This window comes from Sander vitreus, chromosome 3, assembly GCF_031162955.1.
Source record: "Sander vitreus isolate 19-12246 chromosome 3, sanVit1, whole genome shotgun sequence".
Lineage (NCBI taxonomy): Eukaryota > Metazoa > Chordata > Actinopteri > Perciformes > Percidae > Sander > Sander vitreus.
In genome coordinates this window covers 17,049,425-17,061,785 of record NC_135857.1, presented here as the reverse complement: position 1 = coordinate 17,061,785, position 12,361 = coordinate 17,049,425, and the positions used below count along the sequence as shown (strand labels likewise).

General features: G+C 40.4%; 3 protein-coding genes across 4 annotated transcripts in view; all 3 read left to right on the top strand.

Annotated features, from left to right (window-relative positions):
- vps53 (VPS53 subunit of GARP complex) overlaps positions 1 to 3,405 on the top strand; it is a 28,193-nt gene extending 24,788 nt beyond the window's left edge. For both annotated transcript variants that reach the window (XM_078246297.1, XM_078246296.1), the window contains exons 21-22: positions 1,372 to 1,476; positions 2,054 to 3,405. In XM_078246297.1, the coding sequence (XP_078102423.1) occupies positions 1,372 to 1,476; positions 2,054 to 2,221 (273 nt within the window). In that variant the 3' untranslated portion in view covers positions 2,222 to 3,405. The remainder of the gene's footprint in view (positions 1 to 1,371; positions 1,477 to 2,053) is intronic.
- Positions 3,406 to 4,236: 831 nt separating this feature from the next.
- rflnb (refilin B) lies at positions 4,237 to 7,599 on the top strand. Its single transcript, XM_078246295.1, has 3 exons — positions 4,237 to 4,831; positions 5,360 to 5,454; positions 6,181 to 7,599. Exons 1-3 carry the CDS (start codon positions 4,634 to 4,636, stop codon positions 6,497 to 6,499), a joined length of 612 nt encoding a protein of 203 aa, XP_078102421.1. The 5' UTR covers positions 4,237 to 4,633; the 3' UTR covers positions 6,500 to 7,599.
- A 1,643-nt stretch (positions 7,600 to 9,242) lies between these two features.
- dus4l (dihydrouridine synthase 4-like (S. cerevisiae)) lies at positions 9,243 to 11,746 on the top strand. The gene is made up of 6 exons (XM_078246293.1): positions 9,243 to 9,597; positions 9,841 to 9,962; positions 10,164 to 10,281; positions 10,588 to 10,710; positions 11,047 to 11,273; positions 11,400 to 11,746. Exons 1-6 carry the CDS (start codon positions 9,473 to 9,475, stop codon positions 11,663 to 11,665), a joined length of 981 nt encoding a protein of 326 aa, XP_078102419.1. The 5' UTR covers positions 9,243 to 9,472; the 3' UTR covers positions 11,666 to 11,746.
- Positions 11,747 to 12,361: the final 615 nt, after the last annotated feature.

Here is a 12,361-nt window from a genome sequence, read left to right as displayed (position 1 = left end):
TTAAAGATGCTAAAGCGGTCTGTAAAGCTGAGGGGAACTGTGATAATTGACTGTGGGTTTGTTACTACTAGCGACCCCTTACACATTACACATGGTCATTTTATCCATTGGTAATATAAGAATATTGATTAAAGCAGCTTTAAACTGATTCAATATTGACTTGCGCTTCAGTTCACAGAAGAGTTATCACTGTATTTTTAAGTTAATTCTTTGTTTAGCTATCAAAGTATCTCCTTTGAGTGTTACGATGAATCGATTTGGGTTGTCTGTTTTGTGAGCCAGTGCTTAATTATGTTTAAAGTACATAGAATTCTTTCTGTCTGTCTGAGACGGCCTCTCCTGGCCGGTACGATGCCTGTGAGACGTGGCTGTTTTCCATGCTCTTCCAGCCCAGCCAACCATTGCTCCAGCTTTCTCTTCCACCTCTGAAGTTCTCTTCTGCGGAGTTCTTAAAAGGCAACCTCCCTTCCCCTCCCTTGTTCAGCCTAAATGCCCCCCGTTACCCTTGCTCTCCCTTTTTTATGCCCGTTTTCATTCTTAACTCCCTCTCCTCCTTTCTTTCTCATTTTTACAAGGTCCCTACAGGCCTTTCTCTTGGCCTGACTCCAAGACAGTTGCTAAGTAAATCACTCAGTCAGCAGGGCTAGTATGAACGCTAAGAATTCCACACGATCCTGAGTCTTTCATGCCTGTTCTTCCTTCTTTCTCTCCTGCTTCTGAATGCTAAACTCTCTCCCTCCCTGTGCAGCTCGCCTTCTTATGTATTGTACCTTGAGTAAAAAGAGTAAACACTGAAAGGACAGATTTGAGTCTTTTTTTAGAAGTGAAGTAAAGGAGAAACATTTTGTGAGATGATCCCTGCGTGCATGCGTATGCATGAGATGGGAGGTGGGGGTCTGTCAGCCATGTGTTGGTCTGCCTGCTTTGGAGCGGCTGTAAGAAATGTTACCCAAACCACGTTTTCCAGTCTTTATTGTTGGAAAAAAAAAAACAATAGAATCCAATCCAGAAAGACATGTGCCCCATTAAACTATTTCAGCCTGCTCTTGATTATAATTATTGCTCAGACTCATTATACACCCCAAAATAATTACCGGTAAATCCAATTCTTGCCCACCGATGCATGGAGTAATTGGCATGTAAACAGGAAGAAAAAAAAAACAGTGAGGTGCTCCTAAATATAGAACCATAGTCGCAACTTTATTTGCAGCTAGAACTACTTGGTTTTGTCAGTTTGTAGCCCCCCTTTTCCCTCATTTGGGCCATAGCTGCCCCATGTGGGATCATTTAAAGATCTCTTGAGTTGTCCCATGATGGTTCACAGGAAAGGAGGGAGGGGTGAAACCAACATTAAACTCTACTTCTCCGCAGGTGGTGATGGCCCCACATGAACCACCAGTGGTGTTTGTTGATAACTACATCAAGCTCCTGGCTGATGGAAATCCTGAGACCTTCCAGAAGATTCTGGACATGAAGGTCAGTTGGTTTTTTACTGTACCAGTAATTCAAAGGAATAGGTAGACATTTTTGGAAAAACAAGTAGCTTTCCTGGTAAGGGTTAGATGAGAAGATTGATACCACTCTCATATCTGTATCTTCAATATGGAGCTGAACCTGGTTAGCTTAGCTTAGCTTATCAGGGGGAAACGGCTAGCCTGGTACTTTTAAAGGTGCTGGTAGGTGGATTTTGTTACCTCTGAACAGAGCCAGGCTAGCGATTTACCTCTGCTTCCAGTCTTCATGCTAAGCTAAGAACACCGGTTGCTGCCTGTAGCTTCAACTTGAACATACAGGTTTGAGGCTGATATTTATTTTCTCATCTAACTTTTAGCAAACATTGTAATTTTGAATTAGCTCTCACTTTGACTCTGTAATCTGTTTTTATTTTTTTCCTATAATTCTGTTTTGCATATCCTATGTATAACCTGTTACTGTGAACCAACACACTCCCAGTTTAGCATTTTCCTCTTGTTTGGTGTATTAAGAGAGTTTTTGTTAATACTTTGTGATATCCCCTGTGTTTATGTGTACTTGTGTGTGGATGTACATGAAGGGTCTGAAGCGCAGTGAACAGAGCAGCATGTTGGAGCTCTTCAGGCAGAGACTACCCACGCCACCGTCCGGGGCTGACGGCGGCTCCTCTCTCTTCAGTACACCTACCCCTGAGCAGGAGTCCTCTCGCATCCGCAAACTAGAGAAACTCATCAAGAAGAGACTGTGAAGACACACACTGAAATTGTATCTTGAAAATGAAAAAGGCTGAAGGCTGGGATGGTCGTCACGTCTCTTGCAGTAATTCATCTCAAATACTTCATTATGCTCCATTCAGTTATGGAGAAAGAGCAAAAAGTTGACTGAATTTTCTGACTGACGTGAACTGAATGAACCCAAGCTGACGCTGGATTATCAAGAAACTTCCTCAAACTCTCCTTGCTATTGTTACATATGTCATTTAGTTCTGCAATTCCCCACCTTTCTTTCAGTGTATGCACTCAGAAAAACAACAATAGTGCTTTTCACTAAATCTGCTCAGAGAGCCTCTGGCTGCCTCTCGGGGTGTCTAACCCACAATGATTACAGGCAGCCTGATCTTAATTGAAATGGTTTTCTGAACATAACACGTTTTAAAGATCGACATTGGGTTTTCCTCAACTTTTTGAATTTCAATACGGGGATACCGGGTTGAAATTTGTGTGCCTCTCTGCTGTCCGCAGTGTCGGGACTGTTTGTGTGAACGGAGGCCTAACATGAATCGCTGACTCCGGGTTTAGAGTCCCCAAGTCTGGGACAAAGAGAATCTTTGGATTTACTGCATCTTCAGTCAGACATGAGGCTTTGTCTTTGCATTTAAAATCCCTCTAGGTTGACTTGGAAATTAGAACCAGCAAGTTAAGTCTTTTAACTTGGGCCGTTGCCTGGGGTGCTTACGATATGTGTACATACATGTATGTGTGTGCAGTCAGTCTTATTTAACAGTCCAACATGTTCTTGGATAATGTAAGCCTCTGTCTCCTTTGCATTGACATGATAACAAGGTTGTGTTATAGTGTATTTATCAATCCCTCCATATCCATTGGGCAAATTGCACTCAGATAACAGAATGGGTTTGTCTCAGAACTTTGCTAAGTGATCTCTGTGTCTCTGAAGCTGCTCCCTCATGTATCCTCAGCTATGTCAAATGCAGTACATCACCACATTCTGGGAGAAAAAGAAAATTGGCTATTTGAAGTCAGTGCCCTGATCACTGGTTTGAATGCCAATGCCTCTCAGTTGTAGTAAAACAATTAAATGTGACTGTATTAGTGTACACATTTCTGCCTTCAGGTACAAAATGTTGCTGGTTTGTATTGTCTGAATTGTATGCTACACAAGCAATTGTTGAACACTATTAAAACATTGCCATCATTTCCCCTTGTGCTTTATCAAATTTATTTGGACATTTGAATCTGCTTCCATTTGAACAGTATGTACAATACCAGGAAAAACTAGAGACCATCTTGCGATGGACTCACACCAGCAGTGACGCCAATCAGGCCAGGGGCCTAAAGTGGTGGGGCCCCTTCCCTACCTTCTTATACCCCCCCCCTACTTCCAGCGACCTTGCTCGGACCAAACCCATTTTCAAACTCTGCTTTCATTTCGATGTCAACTACACACCTGTAAAGTTTATGGTGTTGTGCCAGGGGCGTAAAGTGGGGTGGGGGGGGGGGGGATGAAGTGCCAGGATGAAGTGACTGTGAAGGTGCAATTTTTTTTAATAAAATAAAATGTTGCTTGTCTTTGAGTGTTATCTACCCACCTTACCAACAAGCTTGAATGTCAAGGTGGGTATCAATGGATTCCTCACCTCGTCTAGTTAATAGGATACCAATATATTCACTCTGGCTTTAAAACTGCTACAGCCTCTGAAAGATAGCATATATGTCGGTCAGATCAGTATGAGGTAAAAAGCCCCCTGTTTACCTCATAACGATCCTGTTTGAAAAATTACAACATACCTACACATAGACTCATAAGGTGAAAACAATATCAGCATCGCTGACTGATTTTACATTTTATTTTATTTTCCTACATCCATGGATTTTACCAGGATCCAATTTTGAATGAGGGGCTGGAAAAGTGTCCATGACAAGCCCCGTCTCTGGTTTCCACGTATCCTCCATCCAATCAGAAAGCCAAATGCTTCAAAAAGGCGTTTCCTTTCGTGTGTTTATGGCTCTGAAGGCCCATTTGAGGGAAAAAGAAGTTTGAAGACGAGCCGCGGGCAGCAGGACTCCCTCACATCCTCTGCTCAGTTCAAAAGCTGACAAACTTTCCCATCTCTTTAAACACCTTCACCGCGGAGTTGGGTTATGCTTCGATATTTTTGAATGTCAAAGTAAAGGCCAGTTTTTAATGTTCGTGTTTTGAAGGTCTGGCGGTTAGAGGACTGAATTAACGCCCGGTTAATGATATTTCCAGCGGGCAGCTGTGCATCCTGCCCGGGAAGAGGTTTGCATAACACCGTGGGACTTTGCAACAAACCCGTTGACGAAAGAAAAAAAGAAAAACTCATAAGGAACTGCAATCTGGAAGTATTTCTCTTTCGTAATCAGCGTTTCAGTCGCTGGACTTTTGCAACTTTTAGCTAGAAATGGTAGGCAGGTTGAACTTGTCAAATGTATGTGAAGGAGATCCACTGGATATGAGCTGCAGGGCTGATAGAGGACTTGACAGCCCGGATTCCGGGTTACCCCCGAGTCCGAGCCCCAGCGCCTGGCTGCTGCCTGTGTGTGCGGATAAAGCCGGGGGCGTGAGCCCGGTGTCTGAAGACGAGGGCAGGGGCTCCCTGGTAGGTAAAAAGTACCTCCTAATTAACGTTAAATACTGTTAGTTAAGCAATATGAACTCTCTTTGGAGTTATGTAAAATGACCACAAATTTCATGTGAACACAATTTTAAATCCTAGTATATTTGACATGGAAGACTTGGCATAGGCCTACTACTAGGAATTTAGTATTGCAAACCTGCTAGTTTCCACAATGCTTAAGTACATTTTATAGGGTAGTTCATCCCACAAATTGCAGGTTAATTGTCTTGCATTGGAATAACGTTAGATGTTGCCACTGCACACAGGAAGTTAACTCTGAAACTGTCAAACATGCCCATTGTTTTGCTGACCCTCCCATTTTTAGTTAAATAAACTGTAATATGTTTGTGGAAGTTCTTTGACAATAACACTTTAGATATCCCTGCGAGAACGGAATGCATGTTCTGGCCGACTGGAGAAAGTGGGTCACTTAGCACTGAACTAGACCTATGAGAATGTACTGTACTGGCTCCTTATGTGTTAACTGTCGGGCTGATTTTTGCATTGCAGGTTCCAGTTTTAGCTACTGGATCTTTCCATCAGCTACACCCATTGTCCTTTGGGGAGGGCATAGCACTTGATCCGTTACCGTCGAAGGAAATAAGGTGGGTTTACTGGGTTAGTTTTGGTAAAGTCTATATCCTCAACGTTCCACTTCCGGGATTGCTCCGTTGCCTACGGAAATTCCACCGGATTTCACTTATGTAGGCCGGATATCCGTTGCCTTGGGCTTCCTTTATGTTGGCATTTTAAACTCGGGTCAGTTTATGAGGACTATACCTTTTCTCAGATCTCTGCAGGGTAAATCCAGACAGCTAGCTAGACTATCTGTCCAATCTGAGTTTTATGTTTCATGACTAAAACAACTTTTGAACGTACGTGTTCCACCAAAATAAGTTTCTTCCCAAGGCTATTTTGCAGCGGCATGCTTTTCCCGGTGCTTAGCACCGCCCGAGACGATTGTGATTGGTTCAAAGAAATGCCAATAAACCAGAGCACGTTTTTCTCCCATCCCGGAATGCTGTGTGGACTAACCAGAAGGTCTGGCAAAGCGAGACTAGTTTTGGTATGACCTGTTCTGTGCAGCAATAGACCTGCTGGAGGATATGCAGAAAAATGGCACACCATGAAGACATGCAGGCTGTAGTATTTTGTCTTAAATATGTACCAAGATAACTAACAAAGTGTGTATATAGGCAAACAAGAGAACAGTGGACTTGGACAGACCATGCATTGTAGTGAAATGATTAGTTGGTGCAGGTGGGATGCAGACTAGTTTCACTCCGTTGTTTTGCACCAGTTTAAACCTTCACATTTTCCCTCCTCCACAGATACACCTCATCCGTGCACTACGACTCGGACCGCCATTTCATCCAGGGTGTGGCCCTGTTGCCTACGGGCCAGGGCCTTGAACGCTGCAGGCAGACCATCATGGCCGTGCCCCACAGTACCTGGCGCCACTACAAGACACAACTGGAGTTCCAGCCTCGCCATCGGCCGCAGCACTTCAAGAGTACCACCATCGTCTACCCCAAGAAAACCAGCGCCCTCTACACCACACAGCTGAGCTACAATTGCCACCGACTGTCCAAACGTTTCCTCTCCAGCGTGGAGCTGGAGGCTGCTGGTCGCAGAGAGCTACCTCAGTGAGGGAGGGGGCAGGTGGCTTAGGACACACGTCCTCTATACTGTAGCTCCCCCAAGGCTGGCTGCCATTTGACCTGCTGTGTTGTCTTTTTAAGTATTCCTCCTAAGCTGTGGACAGGAAGTACCTCTGCTGTGATGTTACAGATATCAGAGGTGACAAGACATGGACAAAGTGGGTAAAATATCCATTCAGTCCATGTATTCATGTTTATATTCCTGCCAAAGGATGATCAATCAGTTGGAATGGATATTTTATTAAATGCTTCACTTTGCAGCTTGTTGGTTTTTAGAGGCATGCTCATATAAAAACAAAAATATGACTGGCTGTAGAATTGGCTCATATGGAGATGAGGAGAATACGTATTTGCCCTCAGTAGAGGAACTCTCCTCATGTTGCATCAAGTTGGTCAAGTAAACCGAGTGATTGGTAATCATAGAGAAAATTTCTTTTAAAACTACTAACTTAGAATATGGTTCAAAGTGATTCATATGCAAGGCAGAGGAAAGGAAAATTAAATGTGGTGCTGGGGTTTGGATGTATGCTAAGAAATCACTAATGTATCCACACTGTATAAAGGATGTGGTAAAAATACTTAACGCATGTTTTATTTCTTCACAGGGTATTGTGTGTTTCTAAACAACATAGACACAAGCTAAGCTCTTCTCAAGCCTCCTCTCTGTCCACTGTGTATAGCTGCGATTCATAATGTATTATCAAAATGTTAGTAGATTAAGAGAACTTTTCTGTTCGTTGTGATGTGTAAAACTGCTTTAAGCAGGTAGTATAGATGGATCATGAGTGTGGAGTTTACTAAAAAGTGGATATTATTTTTGATCGCACTCACTGGCTTACTAGTGAAAATAACAAGCTGCATTCAACTGCCACCACTTCCTTTGGCTTGACTTGGATTGAAGTTGTATTTATAATGTTGGAGTTTTAGGTTCTGAGATTTTATCAGCTGTTTAACGGGTCTCTCCACAGTCATAGCAAGGGATATTTTTGTGATGCCCTTTGTCCCTTTTTAATGTGTGTTGATGCTTCTTTTTAATATTAGTCACTAATTCAGTGTTTGTTTGAAATAAAGTGTTCATCAGTTCAACAATTTTACAGTATATTGTATGAGGAGGTGGCCTACAAAATCACAAATACACTAACAAACTTGGACCACAGGAATGTCATGTATAAAGAAGTTGTTGGTTTGTTGATGATAAAGTAATAGTTACATTCTTCAGAAGAGAAACATTTGAAGGTTTTTATGAATGCCATTGAGCGGATGATCTACTGTGCAGCAAAGATATCCAAACCTCAGCAAAATCACTCAAACATCTCGGTAGATGGATTTGCTATTGATCTGTTCAGGTAGGAAAACAATATACCTGATTTTGGGTGAATTGTCGCTTAAGACTCGTCACAAGGAGAGATGTTTTAGGAATTGTGATGCTTTAATGCCCTACTGTGGCCGGAGAGGGGAAGTACTGCCATTCCAGAGGGAGGTTGATTCTGTGCTTCAAATCACATTTTCAACATTAAAGATTTAAAAAGATTTTCTGTTGACTTGGCACTACACAGTGGAGACACTGAAAAATGGGGATAATTGAGATAACATGCAATTGAACCAGTGACAAAAAATTACGCCATACAAAATCAGAACATTGTACAGTTAGAGTAGGTCATATTACAAAATGCAGTCCCAGTCTTTAGAAAAAGTGCCATTTGGGGAAATTGTTCTAGTAGTCACTGTAAATGATTACAGTTACAAAATAAAAAACATCAGAAAACCTCTTCTGATATCAGCCAGAAGTTTGTAACTTTTGGCTTTTTAGGTATTCTACAAATAATGTTATCTACAAATAAGTTACACATTACATCCAACACATAAGCTCTCTCTCTCTCTTATGACCACTTGATGTTTGTTGTATTGGCATGTTTCTTTTTGCTTTTATTAAAGACGCATGATAGGACTTTAAACAAACTATGATTGAATTACTGTAATATAACACATTGAATAGACTGGGATGAGATGTGCAAAGAAGCATGTGTTACAATGTGTTTACAGTTATTTCACTCACCAGCTTTGTCTGCCACTTTAAACCAGAGGCTTTTAACTTGTTAACACACAATTATTGTCTCTCAGTATGAGTCAATGTTTCCAAACAGTGCTTAATACATCTCAGTTAGACCCCCACATAGTTAATTCAAGTTTGAATTGCACAAATATGACTTGCCCAATAAAGTAAACATAGCGGGCAAAAACCACCATCAGCAGTCCTGACCTGGTGAAAGCTGAGAAACGGTAGGTATTGGGTAACTTATTGCACCATCTTCTCAGTGTATTTCACCTTTTGTCTTTTTACTACACATCTCACCCACTGTTGCACAGATGGAGTTGCTTTTCACAACCTGCTAAGTTTTAAGTTTATCAGTTGACAATAATAATATTGAAGATAGACTAACTTTGAATTTATTTTATTTTATCCATCATTGGACAGTGAGCCCTTTTTCAGCAAGTTATTCTAATTACACCTTTGGTTTGCTTTATTGATTTAAAAACTCGAGAACTACCTTTTCCCAACAGAACCTGAAGGCAGCATTGACGTGGGTGTATCGCTGTAACATCGAACACCATTTTTATTATTTATATATTATATATTATTTATTAAGTGTAGAACCTACTATTAACATTGCTGGAGAGATATTTAGGATTTGAAAACAAAATAAAATAAACACACAGAGCGTTGTATGACGTGTGGGTTCAGAGGTCGTAAACACACGCCTACATTATTTTTCCCGCATGGTGGACTATCGTTGTTTATTATTGTTCCGATGCTAACCTAGTTATATATGTGTATCTGTATGTTACTGTGTGGGGTTTTACGGCCTAATTGCTCTCGTCTTTGAAACAATGAAATAGATGTCAGACGTCACAATCTATCCATGAACGAAACTACTCTTGTATTTGAGCTTGTTAGCTTGTTATGCTAGCTAGCTTACAACGCTACTGGAGAGAAATGAAGACCTCTAACGGTAACACCAGTATCATGGACATGTTTGAAAAGGGAAAGGTCCTGAAAATATGTGCTCCAATGGTTCGATATTCAAAGTAAGTATAGTCGGTTGTATTTCTATTTAGGTAACGTTATATTAAGTTCATTACTAGGGCCATTTGAATTTGCAAACACTTGTTAAAAGTATACAACGAAAAGCATTTAGTCGTCCTCAAGTGTTTGATCAAGTAACGTTACTGCTCTCTCCTGCCTTAAACATATGTACAGTATGTACAACTTTCCTTTATTGTGTGTCTGTTGCACACTATGCTCAATCAAGTATTTTTTTGTATCCATAGGCTCGCATTCAGGTCCTTGGTGAGGAAATACAACTGTGATATCTGCTTCACACCAATGATAGTCGCTGCTGACTTCATGCGATCTGTCAAAGCCAGAGACAGTGAATTCACTACCAATGAGAGTGAGTGGCAACTTTGCAATATGAGCTGTAATAGCGTAATACCATAATGTCTTGCTGCACCACCACTTCTAATGCACAGCATATTTACACAAATGTGTTACTAATTGTGAGCTTTGAACATAGTGCCATATTGTCATAATCTTGAGAAACGATATGACTTCGTTTTTATTACAATTGTTTGTTATTCCTTTTCCTCCTCAGGTGACCGGCCTCTAATAGTGCAGTTTGCCTCCCATGATGCCCAGACTCTGGCTGATGCAGCCTGTGTGGTAGCACCGTTCTCAGATGGAGTTGACCTCAACTGTGGCTGTCCCCAGAGGTACAGTTACTGACGGCCTGATACATTTTGGCTTACAGTCAAAACAATTTTTTTTATCACTCTCTCTTATTTCAGCATTTGATTTTATATAGCATCTAATGCTCACAGTTTGTTTGGCATATTCATTTCTAAAAAAAATAATAAAAATAGTATGTTTGTGTTTTCATCTTTATTATTTCAAATGCTACAATGATGGATAATTGTACACAAATCTATTTAACCCTGTGCCCACTGAACATGCCTGCAAATCTTTAAGATTTTTTTTTAATCTAAGTTGTTTGATTAACTTTATTGTTGTATTTTCAGATGGGCTATGTCAGCAGGGTATGGTGCATGCCTCATTAACAAGCCTGAACTTGTCAAAGACATGGTCAGACATATCAGAAACCAAGTGGACAATCCAAACTATACAGCATCCATCAAAATAAGGTAAAAAAAACCCTGAACCAATTTTGACATTAAACTTGATTACACGTGAAATGTTTGTTCACCACAGAGCACTGACAAGTTTATTTTTCAACTGTAAAACGTTCCGCTCAATATTCTTGCTCACAATGAAAAAAAAAAATCTAAGCGATCTGGAACAAGAATATTTGTTTAGGTTTATGTTAGAAAGATTACTATCAGACTATATTGTTTTTTGATTTTTTAAATATCTATCAGTATCTGCTCAATAATCCAATATTGGTTGGGCTGTACATCATACCATACCTGGTTAAAAAAAAAAAAAAGAGAGAAATTTGAAGGTTTTCATTTCACCCACAGAATTCACAAGGACCTGAGGCGGACAGTGGATCTTTGCCAGAAGGCTGAATCAGCAGGTGCGTCATGGATAACAGTCCACGGCCGCACAGCAGAAGAACGCCACCAGCCAGTTCATTATGATGCCATTAAGACAATCAAAGACAGCGTATCCATCCCTGTCATTGCTAATGGGGACATAAAGTACCTCCGTGATGTGGAGTCGACTCACCAGCTTACTGGTGTCGATGGTACGTTTGTGTTTAACAAGTCGCACTCTTGAACAAGTACTGTAAATTCATCAACTTATGACAGATGCAAAATGCTAATATTCCTTTTGAATTTGAATGTCTTGTTTGTTTGTATTTGCTTATTAGGTGTGATGGCTGCGCGGGGTTTGCTTGCTAACCCTGCTATGTTCACTGGCTATGAGGATACTCCTTTGGAGTGTATATGGGACTGGGTGGACATCTCTATAGAGCAGGGCACTCCATTCACCTGCTTCCACCACCATCTTATCTACATGCTGGAGAGGGTTAGCTCCCAGCCTGAGAGAAAAGTGTTCAATTCTCTATCCAGTACATCAGCTGTAATAGATTACCTCCAGAACACATACGGGTCAGTGGATGATCTGGGATCATGAGAATATTGAAACGTGATATTGTTGATTTTAGTATTATGATTTAATTTTTATGCCAAATAAAACTGCAAAGCTATACGTGTATCACTGATGTCTGTCTTTATTGCTATGTTCTCCCGTCAAGCCTTCGTTAAACAGTAATCATGTAGTTAATTAAACAGAATATCTAGTTATTATTAATGTTTGTCCTAAACCGTAAGGAGTAAGTGCATAATGAGGCTTGAGTGATTTTGCTTCTCAAAGAGCACATGTAACATGGGGCATACTATTGTAGCTGCACACCCAAAATGATAACGAGAATTTGGATCAGTTTTATCTCTAAGAAAATTTAATGAAGTGCAGTATTCTCTATAAATGTTACAACTAGCAATACATCTTTTTATTGAGTCTTTGCAGTGAGAAAAGAATATAAAAATTACAAAAAAACTACAATGTTATACTGGTACAATGGTTCTTATGTTATTGACAATGATAACGTCTTTGTGTTTGTAGCAGTATAATTAATATCAATACTGAGTCAAAGGAAACAACATTATGTGAATGTAAATTAGGCTTTGCTAAAAGAGTTATCCAAAGGAATAGATCGAAAATAATTTGCCTTAAAAGTAAAGACAAAATGTGTACCCTAAATAAAAGGAGGGTGTACTACTGAATGACAAAAGTCAAACACCGTAAAATGTATAAAGTTCATACTGAGCC

What these genes read in the sequence shown, in the direction of transcription:
- dus4l (XM_078246293.1), top strand. Translation starts at nt 9,473, where the DNA reads ATGCTAGCTAGCTTACAACGCTACTGGAGAGAAATGAAGACCTCTAAC. An exon ending in CCAATGGTTCGATATTCAAA is followed by an intron (nt 9,598 to 9,840) that starts GTAAGTATAGTC and finishes TTGTATCCATAG; the next exon opens with GCTCGCATTCAGGTCCTTGG. An exon ending in TGAATTCACTACCAATGAGA is followed by an intron (nt 9,963 to 10,163) that starts GTGAGTGGCAAC and finishes TTTCCTCCTCAG; the next exon opens with GTGACCGGCCTCTAATAGTG.
- rflnb (XM_078246295.1), top strand. Translation starts at nt 4,634, where the DNA reads ATGGTAGGCAGGTTGAACTTGTCAAATGTATGTGAAGGAGATCCACTG. An exon ending in ACGAGGGCAGGGGCTCCCTG is followed by an intron (nt 4,832 to 5,359) that starts GTAGGTAAAAAG and finishes TTTGCATTGCAG; the next exon opens with GTTCCAGTTTTAGCTACTGG. An exon ending in TTACCGTCGAAGGAAATAAG is followed by an intron (nt 5,455 to 6,180) that starts GTGGGTTTACTG and finishes CCTCCTCCACAG; the next exon opens with ATACACCTCATCCGTGCACT.